Source organism: Mauremys reevesii, linkage group 11, assembly GCF_016161935.1.
Source record: "Mauremys reevesii isolate NIE-2019 linkage group 11, ASM1616193v1, whole genome shotgun sequence".
Classification (NCBI taxonomy): domain Eukaryota; kingdom Metazoa; phylum Chordata; order Testudines; family Geoemydidae; genus Mauremys; species Mauremys reevesii.
Window position 1 is genome coordinate 10,469,553 of NC_052633.1, and position 17,964 is coordinate 10,487,516.

General features: G+C 38.8%; 1 protein-coding gene across 5 annotated transcripts in view; it reads right to left on the reverse strand.

The window, feature by feature from the left end:
* Window positions 1-17,964, reverse strand: part of UBE2F (ubiquitin conjugating enzyme E2 F (putative)) — a 128,917-nt gene that overhangs the window by 16,390 nt on the left and 94,563 nt on the right. Inside the window, exons 8-9 of one of the 5 annotated variants that reach the window (XM_039495855.1) lie at window positions 16,416-16,478; window positions 7,867-8,775 (exon numbers count right to left, since the gene is read on the reverse strand). In XM_039495855.1, the coding sequence (XP_039351789.1) occupies window positions 8,689-8,775; window positions 16,416-16,478 (150 nt within the window). In that variant the 3' untranslated portion in view covers window positions 7,867-8,688. Of the gene's footprint in view, window positions 1-7,866; window positions 8,776-13,801; window positions 13,846-16,415; window positions 16,479-17,964 lie in introns of those variants that run through there. The other 4 variants (XM_039495851.1, XM_039495854.1, XM_039495853.1 and 1 more) reach the window with 4 other exon arrangements.

A 17,964-nucleotide genomic window follows, 5' to 3' on the forward strand; every position in this document is an offset into this window, starting at 1 on the left:
CGTTTACTGAAAGGCCTTTGCCCTCAATGTGGCAGTTTAAACTGTAATGACAGAAAATACGGCAACTGAACATACATAATTTCAACAAGAAAACAAAATGTCTGAAAACCTTTAAAATCATGTTCACTTCTAGCACGTGAAGGTTTGAAACATTAAAGCAAGTCTTTAAACTAACAGACCAAACTCTTCTGTTACAGAGTTGACGATAAAAAAAACGGAGTTTTAAAATGTGATACAATTATTTTATGCAGTGTAGGTAATTCCAGTGCCAAAAAAACCTATAATCAGAAACAAAGGCTCTGAATATGAAATCGAATCTTGGACATATGAAAATATCTGAAGATTCTACTTCTATATCCTCAGCTAGTTCCAATATAGGCCTCTCATAGTTTGGCATTCCCACCCTAGCCCTTCTAGTCTTCTCCAGAAATGTCTCAGAGAATAATGCTGACGGGCTAACATACAGTAAATACAAAAGTAAAGACACTACTGTCTGTCAGCTGTGGTTATTTGGCCTTTGTGCTGGGGAAAAGCCCAAATCCGATTAACCCACACAAAATCCTTTTGGAGGTTCACAGAAAATCAGCCAGACAGAAATGTTTGTTTACCATTTGCCTGCGGATTCTTTCAGGTGGTGTGTAACTGTGACTCCACATGCTACCACTGGACTCACTGAAAAATTCAAAAACTAGTTGGTTGTACACAAACAGTGGGTTCACATGAACACAAAATGCAGGTTTCAATTCCACAGATACCATCGCTGGTTGATTTTAATTCAAGAGTTCCTCATCCTCACAAAATCTTAAAGAGGCACTTCTAAAAGAAAAAGGGAAATAACTACATTCAGTTTTCCACAGTATATGCATGTTTCAGGGCAATTTGATAAAGAGGGCAAAAAATCCAAGGACCTGCTGAAATACAGGCCTTTAAAGAGGAATTTTCACATGCCCGGACATTTTTTCAAATAATGAGCTTCAGCTGCTATTTTCTTTTGCTATTACTGCAGGTACCATGAAAGGCCACCACCTTTCCCCAAACTCTTGTCTCCTTTTTCCTGGACCCTCTAGTAAAGTCATAACCTTGTGTTTGTGACATTAATTTTTTTCCATGGAATCATTGTGATATCAGCAAAGAGTCCTGTGGCACCTTACAGACTAACAGACGTTTTGGAGCATGAACTTTCGTGGGTGAATACCCACTTCGTTGGATGCATGTAGTGGAAATCTCCAGGGGCAGGTATATATATGCAAGCAAGAAGCAGGCTAGAGATAACGAGGTTAGTTCAATCAGGGAGGATGAGGCCCTCTTCTAGCAGCTGAGGTGTGAAAACCAAGGGAGAAGAAACTGGTTCTGTAGTTGGCAAGCCATTCACAGTCTTTGTTTAATCCTGAGCTGATGGTGTCAAATTTGCAGATGAACTGAAGCTCAGCAGTTTCTCTTTGAAGTCTGGTCCTGAAGTTTTTTTGCTGCAGGATGGCCACCTTAAGATCTGCTATGGCGTGGCCAGGGAGGTTGAAGTGTTCTCCTACAGGTTTTTGTATATTGCCATTCCTAATATCTGATTTGTGTCCATTTATCCTTTTCCGTAGAGACTGTCCAGTTTGGCCGATGTACATAGCAGAGGGGCATTGCTGGCATATGATGGCGTATATTACATTGGTGGACGTGCAGGTGAATGAACCGGTGGTGGTGTGGCTGATCTGGTTCCGACAAAGTGGGTATTCACCCACGAAAGCTCATGCTCCAAAACATCTGTTAGTCTATAAGGTGCCACAGGACTCTTTGCTGCTTTTACAGATCCAGACTAACACGGCTACCTCTCTGATATTGTGATATCAGAAGTTCAGCATTATAATTGCAAGATCGTGTAGAAGTGGGGGGAGAAAATCCTGTTTAATATCTTCAAAAACTAGCATACGTAGCAGAAAATAATTTTTTAAAAAGTGAAACCCTAAAGAGGGAGCAAAGGTGATAATTTAAGACAACATTTTCGGAAAAGCAGTTAATAGGATACATGTATTTGGAGAAGCAGGTATAAGAAATATATGCCTTTTCGGTTCATTACATACCCCTGCTTTTGTAAATCTGGAAAATGTATCATTAATCATTTAAGAGGCACTTACATGTTAAAAGGGCTAGCCTCAAGGCCTAGACCTCAATTATCATTAAAGAAAGCTTAGAGGAACACAGCTTTCTGTTGGTGCTGTAACAGCAATTAGTATGCAATACTGAGAATTAAGGATTAGAGAAAACATGGGTCCTGAAAAAAAAGTCAGAAAAATTAGTGCCTACAAGAGCCTGATTAGCAAAATCATGTTAATGTATTTCTTTGTAATTACACCATGACAAAAAATGCCCAACCACTGGTAACAAAAACCCCCAAACCAAAACACTAACACCCTGATCAGTGTGGAAGCATGATGTTGGTTGCAAACAAGATTCCTTTACAGCAGTGGTTCTCAAACGTATTTGATTGGGCCTCCCTTCTTTGTGTCTGTAGTTGTTTATCCCCACAAGTACATACATCACCTCCCAGCTCTGAAGGCAGAATGGAGAGCAGTGGCTGCTGGCTGGGCAGCCAGCAGCAGCAGAGAAGCTCTGAAGGCAGTGCCATGCAAGCAGCAGCAGAGAAGTAAGGGTGGCAAGGTGAAACCTGGTATTTGCCAATATCACTTTCCCGCTGCCTCCAGGTGAGGGATGGGGGGCGGGGAAGGAAGGAGGAGAGCCTAAGGTCGGGCTACCTCCTGGTGAGGAATTGAGGGGAGGGCAGAAGGAGAGCCTGAGATATGGGGCTCCGGCTGTCCCCTTTATCCCTGCCTCCTGGGTGTGCACAGCCCTCATGCACAAACTCCAGCCACCTGGAGCTGACAGCCAGAGCTCTTAAAAAAATCCACCAAAACACACAACTCTCACCTTCCTTGGCACATTCCCACCCCTGCCTTGGGAGGCTTGAGAACCGCTGCTTCACAGGATCGAAGCCCAGTTTGTTAAAGGGTGAGTGTTTTTATTTGTAACTCCCTCCACCTCCATTTTTATGAAGATAGTTACAGATTATCTAACAAAGCCCCAAGAGCTTTAATAAAATTACTCAGCCTGGGATTACACAGATTTGTTTTTACCCATCCCTGGCCTCCATTTCCTGTTCGAAAACAGGAGCTGGTGGGGGGAAATATCCGAGCAATAGCAACGACCAGACAGGTAAATGACCTAGATAATAGCAGTGGAGAATAAAATTTTCAAAAGATCACAGCACTCAATAGCTCTCCTTTGGATGCCTTAATAAGTGATTGAATTTTTTCAAAGTGCCAGCACCCAGAAACTAACACTGAGAATAGGAGTTGCTGGCTGCTGAAACAGTATTTGAAAATCTGGCCAATTTATTTAGGTGCTGAAATTGGAGCTGGGCTCGTCAGAAAATCCAGCCCGAAATGTGAACACTGGGCACTTCTGACATCTCACCCACATGTAATAAGGTAGTTTGACAAAACTTCCCCTAACAACAAAATACTATTTCTGATTAAAAAGTGAAACTGAACCAAGCTCTTACTTCTCTCCCCTCACCTGACAAAAGAAACTGAATGTTTGCTAGTGATTCCCCAGGGCAAATTTTGAAAGTGTCTAGGGACTGTTAAATACACTACCTTTAAAGACAGAAGCCTCACTCTTAAAGGGCTCAGGGCTTCTGCTTACTGGGATATACAAGGGGTGGGAGGGAAAGAACAAGACAGTCAGTCTTTCTTTTACAGCTACATTAAAAAAATAAATAAAAATCTAGAACCAAGTTACTTATCTTCTTGTATCATGCAAATTGCCTAGAAAAAGCTTGCTAGGTGAGTATTTAGTCATTCACTTTTCATTTTGTGTGTGTGTGTGTGCGCGCTGCAGAGGTCCAGGACTGACAGTCACCAAAATCATATCCAACTTTTCTTATAAAAGCAAAGGGTAGGGAAAAAACAACAAACAATAGCTTTCTAAAGGAACAGCAACACCAATGCTGACATTTCAGCTACACAACTGAGACACACACCAAACATGGGAACATTTCTTCTTAAAATTGAAATGTTTAGTTTTGGATAAATGGAGGAGTAAAATTTGGGTTTGTCAGTGTTGATAATTCCTTTACTCTCAGCTATATACAAAGACTGTAGTTCTACAACAGGATTGTATTTTATAATCACAACCGCATTTATAGTCCTCAGGACCAAATTATAACCTATCTGTGGATTTTCTTTTTTCCATAACCAATCACATTTTTGCATCCTAAATATTTTTAATCTAATCTAAAAATATTACTTGGAAATTGAAGTGCCCTGAAATTCTGTACCTGTTGCCACTTATAATAATTTGCATTAATTAACCATGTTAAATTGATTACCTCTAATGATGTAGGAAAGGAAGATTTTTTTCTTTCAGTAGTTAAATGACAAAAATACCTGTAGAACATCTGACAGGACACAGATTAAAGCCCTGAGGGTATTCTCTATTTTTTTAGTTATATATAGGATGCCCCCAACTTCAATAGCATGTTATCAGACAGACGTTCCTTTCAGCTAAGAAACTAGAGATTAGGCTCTCATTAGAGCGCATCATTACTTCAGCTGAGGGGTGAGTGTAGGGTGGGGGGCAGAGGTCACTGCAGAACAATACAAGGCAATCCTACTCTATAGTACCCCAAGGAGGACACAGTCAAAAATCTAAACCTTCTACATGGCAGCGTGAAGCACTCACTACAAGGCTATTTGAATCGTTTCCAGATATGTGGTTTTTAATTTTCTTTTAACCCCACAATGTTAAAACTCGTGATTATTGCCTTGCCAGACATTGCTGGGAATTTTTAGGAGTGGGTAAAGGGGGGCAGGGGGAGGGAGGGAAGTGTTGATACTGCAGATATGGCTATATCAATATAAGAGGTTTATCTGAAAGTGTAAAAGAAGGAAGATTTTTGTAAACTTGCTGTAGCTGAACAGAAAACCTTTAACTGCAATAGATATTTTAATGTCAACTTTAATGTTACTGTTTTTGAGATTTTCATTGCAGACATTTATTTTTCTGTATTGTGCATGCCGTATTTGAAGGTTACATATTCTCTGACAGGTGTATCCTCATCTATTGCCTAGCCATGTTAGAAAAGAAAGCTAGTATGACTCAGCAAATTAGAAAATAAATTAGACAAAGGCAGCAATCCAAGCAAGCAGCACAGAGCTGTAAGTCGTGAATTCAAGTCTATTGACAAGCACTCAGCAGGAAACAGGTTGATAACATGAAATACCAAGTCCCATAACTCATCAATACAATTAACAAATATCAAGCTATTTCCATTGCCTTAGAGCTAGATATTACACAACATCCCTTCAGTAAACGTCAAGTTACATTTTGTTTCATCTCCATTCATTTATGCAAGATTATGTTGGACAATTTTAAGAATGTCATTAACAGCTTGCTTCTCTCTCCATATTGTAATTAGCCCTTTCTTCCTTACATAGTGTAGCAAGATATGAATGACATTCTCACTTGAAGACGTGCTTTAGTCTTGCAGGAATATTGTAATACATGTAGATGTGACAGGATGAATTAGGACGACAGTTTATTTACAGTATTGTGTGGAAAATGAGTATAATACAATCAGAGCAAAACCAGAGCCTGATCTTGCAAAGTGCTGAATGTGGTCTTTTATTTCAGGGGTTCTCAATCTTTTTTTTCCCTTGAGCCTCTCCCCTCCACCCCGCAAACATACTACTCCACAGCCCACCTGTGCCACAACTATTTTTCAGCCCCGCTCTGGCAGGGCTCTGGTTTCAGTCCTGCTTTGGCTTCAGCCCCACTGCGACGGGACTTCAGCTTTCTGCCCTGGGCCCCAGCTTGGCAGACCCCTGGAACCTGCCTACGGATCCCCAGGAGGCTGCGCACCCTCGGTTAAGAATTGTGGTTTTATTTCAAATGGGATTTGAAGGCACTTAGGACCTTGCAGAATAAGTCTCAATGAGGTCTATGACTAAATTTCCAACATGCAAGTAGTACAGCCCTTGTAGTTCGATTCTTGCCATTGTTTGATAAAGGTGTTTGGCCTCCTCAGAACATTAAGAAAAAGTCGTGTTTATGATTATCTAAATACTGTGCGTTATGTCACTAAATCAGACCCAGTGGAGGTTTTATTACTTGTTTTCGTGTCCCCCCGGATTTGGCTTGTTACATTATGATGATGCTATTCATCCAGCATTTAAAGAACCAACCCCAAAAGCAAACAAATATTTTTGTTGCTTTTCTGCTTTTGTAAAACTTCAGAACACCTAACAGGTGTAACTTCCCATGCTGGGACCTTACTGAATTAGGACATACGTTGATGACAATGGGCTTTTTGAGATGGAATTTGATATTCACCTTGGGAAAGGATATTGGTAGAAGGTGGAAAGGGGAAAAAACTGCAGAGATAACAGGCAGAGATAACAAGGAAGCTCAGTTCCTCAATCCATCTAGCAGAGATGGTAGCAAGCAGGAAGGCAGTTTTAAAATGACAATAACTATAAAAACGTCTCCCCTTGGAGCTCAAGAGGAGGCCCCATTAAAGCCTGAAGAACCAAAGAACCTGTGGGACAACTGGAACAGATCGCTAACAAAACAGAGAGAAAAAGTCTCGACATCAGGATTAATACCGTATCCTGATCCATGGTGGATCAATAGTTTGCAAAGACAGCGGAGGAATGGCCAAAGAGTGCACTAACCTTTTAAGAACCTTTGTTAATTCTGCTAGTAGAGAGAATATATTCATATTCTGGACAGTGCAAACATCCATTAAAGACAAGTACAAACTACTACACTTAAGAGGGGGAAAAAAAATCAATTGCACAACTATAAAATGGGGAACAACTGGCTAGGCAGTAGTAATGTTGAAAATAAGCTGGAGGTTATAAATTGTATGAGAGTCACAAACTGAATACGAGTCAAAAATGGGATGGAGTGGCAAAAAAGGCAAATATTATTCTGGGGTATATTAACAGGACTGTCATATGTAAGACACAGGAGGTAGTTGTCCTGCTCTACTTGGCACTAATGAGACCTCTGCTGGAGTACTATGTCCAGTTCTAGGAACCATCCTTTAAGAAACATGTAGATAAATTGGAGAGAGTCCAAAGGAGAGTAACAAAAATAATACAAGGTTTAGAAAACCTGATCTCCAAGGAAAGTTTTATAAGAAGTGGACATGTTTCATGTTGAGAAAAGAAAACTGAGGGGGAACAATCTTCAAATATGTTAAGGGTCGTTACAAAAAAGATTATAGTCAATTGTTCTCCCAATCTACTGAAGGTAAAACAAGTAGTAATTGGCTTAATCTGCAGCAAATGAGATTTGTGTTAGATATTAGGAAAAACTTTCTACCTATAAGGATAATTAAGGACTGGAATAGGCTTCTAAAGGAGATTGTGGAACCCCCGTCATCTGAAAACAGGTTAGACAAACACCAGTCAGGGATGGTCCTGCCATGGCACAGGGGGATAGACTAGAAGACCTTGTGAGGGCGCTTCCAGCCCTATATTTCTAGGATTCATTTATTCCCACATAACTGACAACCTTATTTGAAAGAACTGTAGAAGGGAGTTCAGTAGGAAGGGGATTTTAAGTAAAAGACATTTTAAAGGCATGCTGTGTTGAATTTATGAGTTAAAATGTTTATTTTCAGAATAATATTTTATATTCTGAGACTGGCTTTCCAGCTGCCTGGAGCCATCACTAACTTTTAAACAACTGAACTTGAAAAATAAAATAGTCAACTGACTAATATGCACTTTTAAATCAAGTTTCAGTTTCAAAATTATTCATATACAGTTAGGCACCTCTCTATATATTTCAGAATACTACACTCAGAAAAGTGGAGAAAAGCTTTCTTATGGTGAATTTTATTTATTGCTCTTACAGTTTTACCTTCACGATGATTTATGGAATAACAGTGGGTCAAAATTAATATAATCAACAATGAAGGCACATACTATTATTAGCATACAAATATGTTACATATTAGGAAAACATCGCTGGTGATTAGATTACAGCACTCTCATATGCTCTTGTTTACTTTGCAAAATAATCCATTTCACCTGCAATCATCATTTCCTCAAAGAACATTGTGTCAGAGGAACATGCAGCTAATTCAGATATCTTGCTTATCTAACTTCAAGTAAATTTAATTATCTAGAAAAACTAAGCGCTGGTTTAGAATTATTTTTGGTGCAACTGTTTGCCATGTGTTTATCATCTGTCCTTTCATGATGAAAAGTCTGCTAAAAGATGTGGGCCAGAAATCATTTTATAATACTCATATGACAAAATACATGTTTTACACCGAAGTATTTTTACTGAATTTCAACCAATGTTAGCCATCTATAGCCAAGCAAAATATTAATTCTGTGACACTATTAATAATCACTACAATTTAGTGTTTAATATTCCAAATGTTGTACATGGGAATAGCTACAAAAATATGATTGACTCCTGAGCATTAGTAAGCACACAATACAATGAATTAGGGTCAGCCAACCGTGTCGATCTTTGTCTCCAACCACACAAACCTAATTATCTTAGAGCTGTGACTGAAGATGTTTATTCACAGGTGACTCAGTCTCACAATTCCCAGAAAAGACAAACCAAACCAAAAAGTTTTAAATAAAAAGTTAATGTACACCAAAGGAATGAAAAACATTATCTTGATATCCCATATGCCGCTTTGCCTTTTATGATGGTCATGAAATATTGTCTTCCATGTTCTAATAGAATCACCATGCATTTCTGACATGAATAAAAGACAAAAAGCATTACAGACTTTCCACTCAGACATCTAAAATACTATACAACACAGATATTTTCAAGCTTCAATTCTTCCATTGTCACTTAATATGCAAATCCTAAATGAAGACTGTAAATGCAGTCAGACATCCAATGTGTCTAAAGTTTTTTTTTTTTAAAACTACTGCTATGAAATTCCTTATAACTTGACATTTAGGTGTGTTCTTCATTTTTTAAATGCTCTCTATATATTTAATAGGGAAAACCAACTATGAAAAAATTAGGTAGTGAGCATGCAATAGCTTAGATTAAAATGTAGCCAAGAACAAATGAGACACTGTCAGGCTACAAACTTCCTCTTCCTACCCTCTCAAAAAAAAAAAAAAAAAGATACCTACCCTGCTACCCCTAAAGGCTTCCTAAACACTAAGGTTCTGATCCTGTACCTAGCACTCTGTGAGTAGAGCCTGTACCTGCATGGTTTTCAATGCAAGATTGGTTCGTACGGCACAGTATCGTATTCAAATTGAATAAAGAGACTGGGCAATGAAAATAATAAATAGAACATTACAAATTAATAATTATTTTATTCAGACTTTACATAACCCCCAAATTAATGACAGAATTCCAACCTAGATAGCTCAGAAGAGAAAAAAATAAATTAGAGGGGTTAATTTAATAAAAAACTAATATATATGCTCCGTTCATCTGACTCCAACATCATATATTACAGTGTAGCAACTGAACAACAACAGTTGATCTTTCTAATTGTTTAAACTGATCAGCACATCCAATATTTAACTGAAGAATTAGATTATTAGTAAATAAACATACTTCAGCCCAAAGTCATTTCCTAATGCCTCTTTTTCATTAATTTAAAGTGGTGTTGTTTGGAGGGTGGAGAAGAAGGAAGCTGATGTCTTGTCTGATTATAGGAAAGATGCACTGTAGACAGCTAACACGCAAGTTAACTACTATTTCCCACTAATTATCACAATCCTAACAGGTGGCTGGTGACAGTAGGAGTAAGCACCAGTCAGTTTCCATGTTAGTTTCACTTTATACATCTCTTAAGAAAATATCAATCTGCACTCTAGATCACCTTCATATTGAGGGATTTCATTACAGGATCGGCCACAAATCCACCGAAATCAATGATTCTTTCCAGTGACTTCAGTGCATTTTGGACCAGGCCCACAGGGATTTGGTATGCATATTTCTCCTCTGAAGGCAAAGCTCAATATCAACCTCATCACATTAAAGACTTATATTTTACTGTTTCAAAGCTCAGGGAGGAAAAAACGCTGTACTATTAACATGTAGACTACTTACCCAAAAGAGTACTTTAATGATTTAAGCTATTAGTATTTTTAGCACCTAGAGATATGGCTGACAGCTTCATAGTATCAAGACAAGAACATGCTCTAAAGGGATTCTAATTTTTAAAGTTCTGATGTGACAAGAAGTGACAGTAACAAACAACATTGGCTACGGGGAGTGGTAGGAAAATGGTTACAGTAAGATCATGTGCTTACTGTGAATAGATTTGTTTTTGTTCATACTAAAAGATCCAACAGAAAAATTGATAATCAGAGACATTTCCCTCATATAAATTGTATTTAAATCCTGAATATAATTTATTATTCTTTTGCCTAGGAAAGGCTTCAATCACTGATTCGATGTATTGTCACACATGCATTTACATCCATATTGCGCTTTTCATACAGATGCATCAAAGAAGGTTTCATGTTAAAACAGATGCAGTTTAATGCAAAATAATCTACTACTTTGGCTAAATTATATCTAATGGGGAAAACTAATCTCAAAAGGTAGTCACTGAAAAAAGATCAAGAAAGAGCTATGTTTGAACACACTTATCTGTGTTTCAAATGCTTTTCTTCTTCAATTAGAACCAACAACTGGATTTGCAAGGGAAACTTTAAAACCCTGAGTTGCTATGCCCTTCCTATGTATAAGCAGAGACATAACAAGCCAGGAGACAAAAGTATAGCTAGCTCTGATGTTATTTAAGAAACATGTTTAGTACAATCAAATTTCAGTGATACACAGTCAGCAACCTGCAGCACCTATTATTAGTTTGTGGGCATTATTAGTCATAATTTAACTTTACAAGCTAATACTTCCAGTTACTCATGTTTATTCTGCATACTCCTGGCATTTGATGATGAGGACTATCATCATCCCCTCTTCATCAAGTAACCAGCAGACTTGAACAGGGGAGGTCTGGTTTATAGAAAGCAGGCATTTGGAGTTGTGTCTGAAATAGGGCTCAGTGAAGATTTTCCTCTACAGCATAAACATACACCTCTATGATGCCTGAATACAAGAATTTCCCTTCAGATTGTCTCTTTTCTATATTTTTGTACAGCACCCAGAACAATGGGGCCCCAGTCATGCCTGGGGCCTTTGGGAGCTATCAGAATATAATTATTTACTACTACTACGAGTGTTTCAAATAATTGCTTGGTTGTTCATAAACTTTCTTGATTTCTCTACCTATGCTAAATATTTCTTAAATTTTAGATGACAAATACATGTGTCTATAATATACAGTATATATGGCTGCATAGGATTCAGTACTCAAACTATTATATTGTTTTGGTTTTCTATTTACAACAGAGGCATACCACTGCTCTTTCAATTTTCATCCTCTTCAGCTACCATAGAAAGTGAATCAATTCAAGGCCATTTGTTGATTTATTTCCAAGCTGCACTGTGCACTCAGGTTTAAATTCTCAGAGTATTTTCCAGAGCTCTGGGGCTCGGGGCTTCCATCCCATTTGTCTGAAAACATTTATCAGAGCTCTGCTCCTGATAGCTCCGACTGAATTTAAGCCCTGCTGTGCATATAACAGTAAGCACTGCAGGAGCATCAAATGTTTAAACAAAAAGTCATCAAAATTAAGCTACACTGATCCTGTGGAGCACTGTCAGAATCCAGTGTAGTTGGTCTTAAATTTACAACTGTCTCTCTTGCTATTCAAATAGTTACGGTCACAGAGACTGCCTTGGGCAACTAAAGAATCCCAGCTCAGTTGATGTTTCTATGGGGGCTCAACAGGCAACAGGCTTGGACCAATATTATTCAAAAACTTTATCGGTGATATGAAAGAAAAGTATAAACTCTATTGGTAAAATCTGTGGATGACAGAAATTGGTGGAGTGATAAATCATGACAGGGAGCAGTCAGTTATACAGACTGATCTGGATTGTTTGGTAAAGTGAGCTTATTTGAATAGTATGTGTTTGAATACAGCCAAATGCAAGATCATATACCTAGGAACAAAGAATGCAGGTCACTTAGAAGACGGGACAGTATCCTAGAATGGAGACACTGAAAAGGACTTTGGGTTAATGGTTCATAGACACCCAAACATGAGCTCCCAATAGAATGCTGTAGCTAAGAAGGCAACCACAATCCTTGGATGCATACGCAGGCAAATATTAAGCAGGAGTAGGGAGGTACTATTACCCCTCTCTAAGGCATTAGTTGAGACCATTCCTGGAATATTGCGTCCTTGTTCTGGTGTCCATACTTCCAAATAGGTACTAAAAAATTGGAAAGTGTTCAGAAAAGTACTATAGAATGATCTGAGGTCTGGAAAAAATGCCTTAGAGTGAGAGACTTAGAAGCTAAATCTATGTAGTTCATGCAAGAGATAGTTAAGAGGTGCCTTGGTGACAATCTACAAATATCTGCAAGAGAAGAGATTTCTGATAGTCGATGGATCTTTAATTGAGCAGAAAAAGGCACAATAGTTGAAAGCCAAAGCTAGACAAATTCAGATTAGAAATAACATGTACGTTTTTGACAGTGAGGGTAAATAACCACTGGAACAATTTACCTATTGACATGGTGGAGTCTCCATCACTTGAAGTCTTTAAATCAAGACTGGATGTTCTTCAAAAAGCTATACTATCACTCAAATGGAGTTATGGGCTTGATGCAAAAGTTACTGGCTGAGCTTTTATGGCCTCTGTTATGCAGGATGTGAAACTAGAATATTATAACAGTCCCTTCTGGCCTTAAATTCAGAGGCATTTCCTTATTGCTTATATCTACAATGTAACACTTGTTTTCTAAGAATCAAATAGTAAGGTTTCAAATTCTGTGCCTTAACACAAACTACTAAAGGACTTTTTCCAGACTCAGAGAGCAGACATCTTTGTTATGATGTAACCCAGCCTAATGAGAGATATAAACTTCAGTTTTTTTACATAAATAACCAGAGGCAGGCTTTTAATTAGCTGTTACTACTCCTATCAGACAGGCATATTTAGCCAAATTGGCAGCAAGAGGATCTCAGCACTTCAAATTTGAGTCCAGTGAAATGACATCAATAAAACACTATCACTTCCTTTAGTGAATCACAAGGGAAAGCTTAATGTGCATTTCTGTTGCTGCTGGAAGCCAAACACACAAAATACTTACTACAAAAGCTCTTTTCTTGAAACATTTGTTTCAGACCCTAGGGCTACCCTTGAAATTAAAGACATGTCTAAAAGTATCTCATTAGTAAAAATTATTCATTAAAATTCTCAATAATTTAACGGCATGAAAGTATTTCTAAATACACATATGAGGAGACAGGACAAAAACACTGCAGAGTTTTAACTTCAGGGTAGTACATGTACACTACATGAGACATCTATACCAAAGACAGATCAAACCATCACAAACTGCTTTTCATCTCCCACTCTGAGGTTGCTTGTCGGGCACATTCATTTCTGTTTACTGTAAACATTTTTATTCCCCCCTCAGGTGGCAGCCATTATCTACCTTGGCTGCTGGTATGATGATTATGATGCACCATTAGCTAGTATAGATCCTCTGTTACTGCAGTCGAGTCACCTCAGTAAGTGTCACTGTCAGCGAGGGACCTCCTGAGAAGCCCTCCAACACTGTGCTGTATATTCATAAATTAAAGCAGCCTCTGCATGATACAACGTGATGGAAAAGTGAACCGAAGATGCAACTGCTACAACAAATCAACCTACCTGAGTAGGAAATTTATAAATTTTCTCTAAAGCAGTTTAAAAAATTATCAGCCTCTGCATAATAGGAAAAAAAAAAGAAAGAAATTCATTCAGAAATGAATTTTTTTTTTAACCTTGTAAACCTTCCCAAGACTGCTTATCACTTGAAAAGACACAAGGTGGGTGAGGTAATATCTTTTATTGGACTGACTTCTGTTTGAGAGAGACACAAGCTTTCAAGCCACGCAGAACTTCTTCAGGTCTGGGAAAGGTACTCCCAGAATCCTGAAGGTACTTCCAGACCTGAAGAAGAGCTCTGGGTGGCTTGAAAGCTTATCTCTCTTACCAACAGAAATCAGTCCAATAAAAGATATTGGCTCACCCACCTTGTCTCTCCAATATCTTGGGACCGACATGGCTACAACTACACTGTATATCACCTGAAGAAGCATTTGACAATGCCTGGTATTGCAGTATGTATTTTCAAACTTCACCTCTCATTCCCCAATTGCTATTAAAACAAATCTTTCCCTGAAAATCCTATTACTACCATTTCATAGAATCATAGAATATCAGGGTTGGAAGGGACCTCAGGAGGTCATCTACTCCAACCCCCTGCTCAAAGCAGGACCAACACCAACTAAATCATCCCAGCCAGGGCTGTGTCAAGCATTTTCTTGGTATCACCACAGATTTTAATTTGTGAGTCTAATTATAGAGATGCAGGATAGTAACTCTTGGCTTTTCATTCTCTGATGAGTGAGACATGATTGCATGATGGGCATGGTTTATTTCAGAGTGCATGGTATTGTGGGTACCCATGTTTACAGGCTCAGCATATTTTATGCAAATCCTTGTTTGCAAGTAGAATAGTAAAATCATTGTAAATCAACCTAATATCAGAGTCAAACTGAATTCTTTCCTTCTGGCACTTCACAACGAGCAGTAAAGTCTCTAGACATGCCAAATTATACTTTCAGGGACACCTGTGTAGCCTCACTGCCTCAGAGGGTTTAGACAGATTTAAATGACTATATCTTAGTGCACAATTCTGTCTTAAATTGCATAAGAAGGAAGAGAATCCAGCTCACTCTTTCTTAGATGTACTGGTTCTATTTTCTTGTCTTTTTATTTATGGCTAATTTCTCTCCTATTTAGTGGCTAGTAAAGCTCCATGACATCCTCTGCTCAAAAGGGGTTCTCTTTTTGGTTTTATTGTATTTCCAGGGAATAAATTCCTTAAAAGTGGAACTCAGGGCAGGAGCTGGACTAAAACTTTCCCAATTTCCTGCTGAGTGTCTCCACTCAGGAGGGATAGCTCAGTGGTTTGAGCATTGGCCTGCTAAACCCAGGGTTGTGAGTTCAATCCTTGAGGAGGACACTTAGGGATCTGGAGCAAAAATTGGTCCTGCTAGTGAAGGCAGGGGGCTGGACTCAATGACCTTTCGAGGTCCCTTCCAGTTCTAGGAGATTGGTATATCTCCAATTATTACCACTGTTTTTTTAAAAAGCATAAACACAGATTAATACCAGAATTTACTGTACTATATTGTTACAAGAAATAGTGGGAAAATTAAGCTAGAAATACTGGCACTTCTCTTAAAGAAATTGTACTTGATGATTGACTTCTTGTTTTAATTGAACTCTTCCAATCACTATTAATCTGGAGAATTTCTTTAATCATTATGCTTAACTTGAACAACAACAACAAAAAAAGCCAGAAGAGGTTAATTTGCAATTCAACACTAAACCATAAGAGCTCCAAGGCCCCAAAAGTACAACTAATTCAGGCTAAAATGGGAAACTGAAGCTATGCAGGACATCTCTAGCCAATCTTCTGCAAAAGCTTCCACATAAAATCATGTTAAAGACTCACTAAGATCTCAAGTGCCTTCATCAACCCTTCATGATAAATTGATTTTAAACTAGTTCAAATGAAAGTTGCTATACATAGGAGAGTCTGCATGTATATATGAATTATAGTGTGTCCCTAGACAATGTGTGCTGAACAAGACATAATTTTGAGACTCCACAAAACAGTAGAAACATCTTGTTTGGTTTCTCTCCTCTCCGACTATATGTCACAGGAATATGCACTGATATATTATATGGGAAAAATTGGATCAGTGTTTTGATAAGAGCAGGACTACTCATCATCCTTAAATGCCTCCTGTTCCCTCTGGCTTAATGAAAAACATGCAATGCAGGGGTTGTGTAAGACTTACACAAGAAACAGGTGTCTCTTTAGGGGAGGCAGAGGAGGTGGTCGGCTCAAAGACAGTAATGTAAATTTAAGGCAGTATGAGGTAACAGCTTCAGAACCATAAATGACCATTTGATCTACAGAATACACTGGACTCTTAATGGAAAGTGTACCTTTGAAAGAGTGAGATCAATTATATCTGGGTAAGTTTTAACATAGCAAAATATGTGTAATGGATCATGGTCTGACAAATAAGCACAATATACTGGAATCATCGCTATTATAAGAAGTTTGTTTTCTTACATTTTGTTAAAAAAACTGGTATATTGAGTCACTCATCTTCCCATTATCAGAAGGCGAGGAAAGCACTGATTTAGAACACTAAAGCACAAGGTGTATACTGATTTGGGAACAAAACACCTTCAGTAAGCTGCTGACTCACCTTGTCCCGCAAATGATGTTCTGCAGCCTCAATATTCAAAGGATCATCAAAATTCAAGAGATCCTGGAAAAGAGCCAGGGGATTTTTTTAAAGAAAAAAATAACCATCTAGTTATCATATTATATAAGAGGTTGAAAATATATTTAGTGTGATGAAACACATCAGATGAGGCCAGCAAATGCAGTAGGTTTAGTGAAATTGCTTCTTTTATCCCTCCAGATCTCTGGTTTACATCCTTTGGGGGGTAAATTCAAACGAGTCTGGTGGTCACAATCCAACCCTTGATAAATTATTGGCCAAGTGAAGCAAGGCTCTACACTCAACTTGATGGCATTTTTCTGATTGTCTGGATATTACAAGATTATTTTTGACTATCACCTCTGATCAAGTCCAAACTTTCCAGGAATGTTCTAGGTATCAATTGGCGGAGCCCCATTGATTTTGGTGAAAAATGGAAAACTAGAAAAATATGATTTAGAGGAAAATCAGCCCCACAAACTGGGTGGTGCTGCTGGCAGAGGAATCTCTCTGGTGGCCCCTGCTGCTGGTTACAGATATTAGAGGCAACAGTGTAACTTCCTGAGTGAGGAGATTGTGTAGTCTGGAGTCTGACAGACATGAAAACCTTAGAGAGTTTTAGGGGGGAAATGGGGAGAACAGAGTGGGGGAAGCAGCAGGCACTGCAGGAATAGGGTAGTAGTGGTGGAGGTAAGGCAGGTGGTGGGAGAAGCAGAGACCCGGAGGGGAGTGGTGGGGGTAGAAGCAGGGACAAGGGGGAGTAGAAGCAGAGACATAGAAGGTAGAAGACAAAGCAGCTCTGAGTGCGAGGCTGGGGTGCCTATAACTGCCCATGATTCCCATCTCTGCCCGCCATGATCTGGTCCCTGCTACCCCGCCTCCACATCCCTACACATTACTCCCCACCCATCAAATTGCTACAGGCAGAAGAATCTCTGGAGCTTCCTGCTGCTGCTTACTCATCACAGACAGCACCTTAACATGCCGCTCTCACTCTCTCTCTCTGGGTGTACAGTTCAGCTTAGAGAGGCAACAAAGGGTGTGACCTTATAATGCTGGGCCACATCACATAGCCTCAATATTATTTCTTCTGAATTTTGTTCTGTGAATCCAGGAAAACTGGTGTTCTGAACTCAAAAAAAAAATGAGAAACGTGGGGGTGCTGAAGGTGAATATACACAAACTGTCTGAAAGGGTTATATACACTCATTTTAAACATTCTAAATTTTACTTCTACACATCCATCTCTCAATAATTCCTCCCTCAGAAAAAGCAGCTGTCTCCTTTTAGCTGACAACACTGCAAATGCATTCTTCAGCTTACTGGCACGGCTTGCATAGTGTCTGTAATATGCATCACCTGCACTGCTATTTGTGCCGTATTTGCAGAAAGACTGAACTTCAACACATTGTTTAAGGAAACCAAGAAGCTGACAAGAGACAGTGTGTTAATCAAGTCATCATGGAAAACAATCACTATGGAAACAAAACCAAGTTTCTCTGGTCCAGTCTTGTGTCAGTTTTCCTAGTAG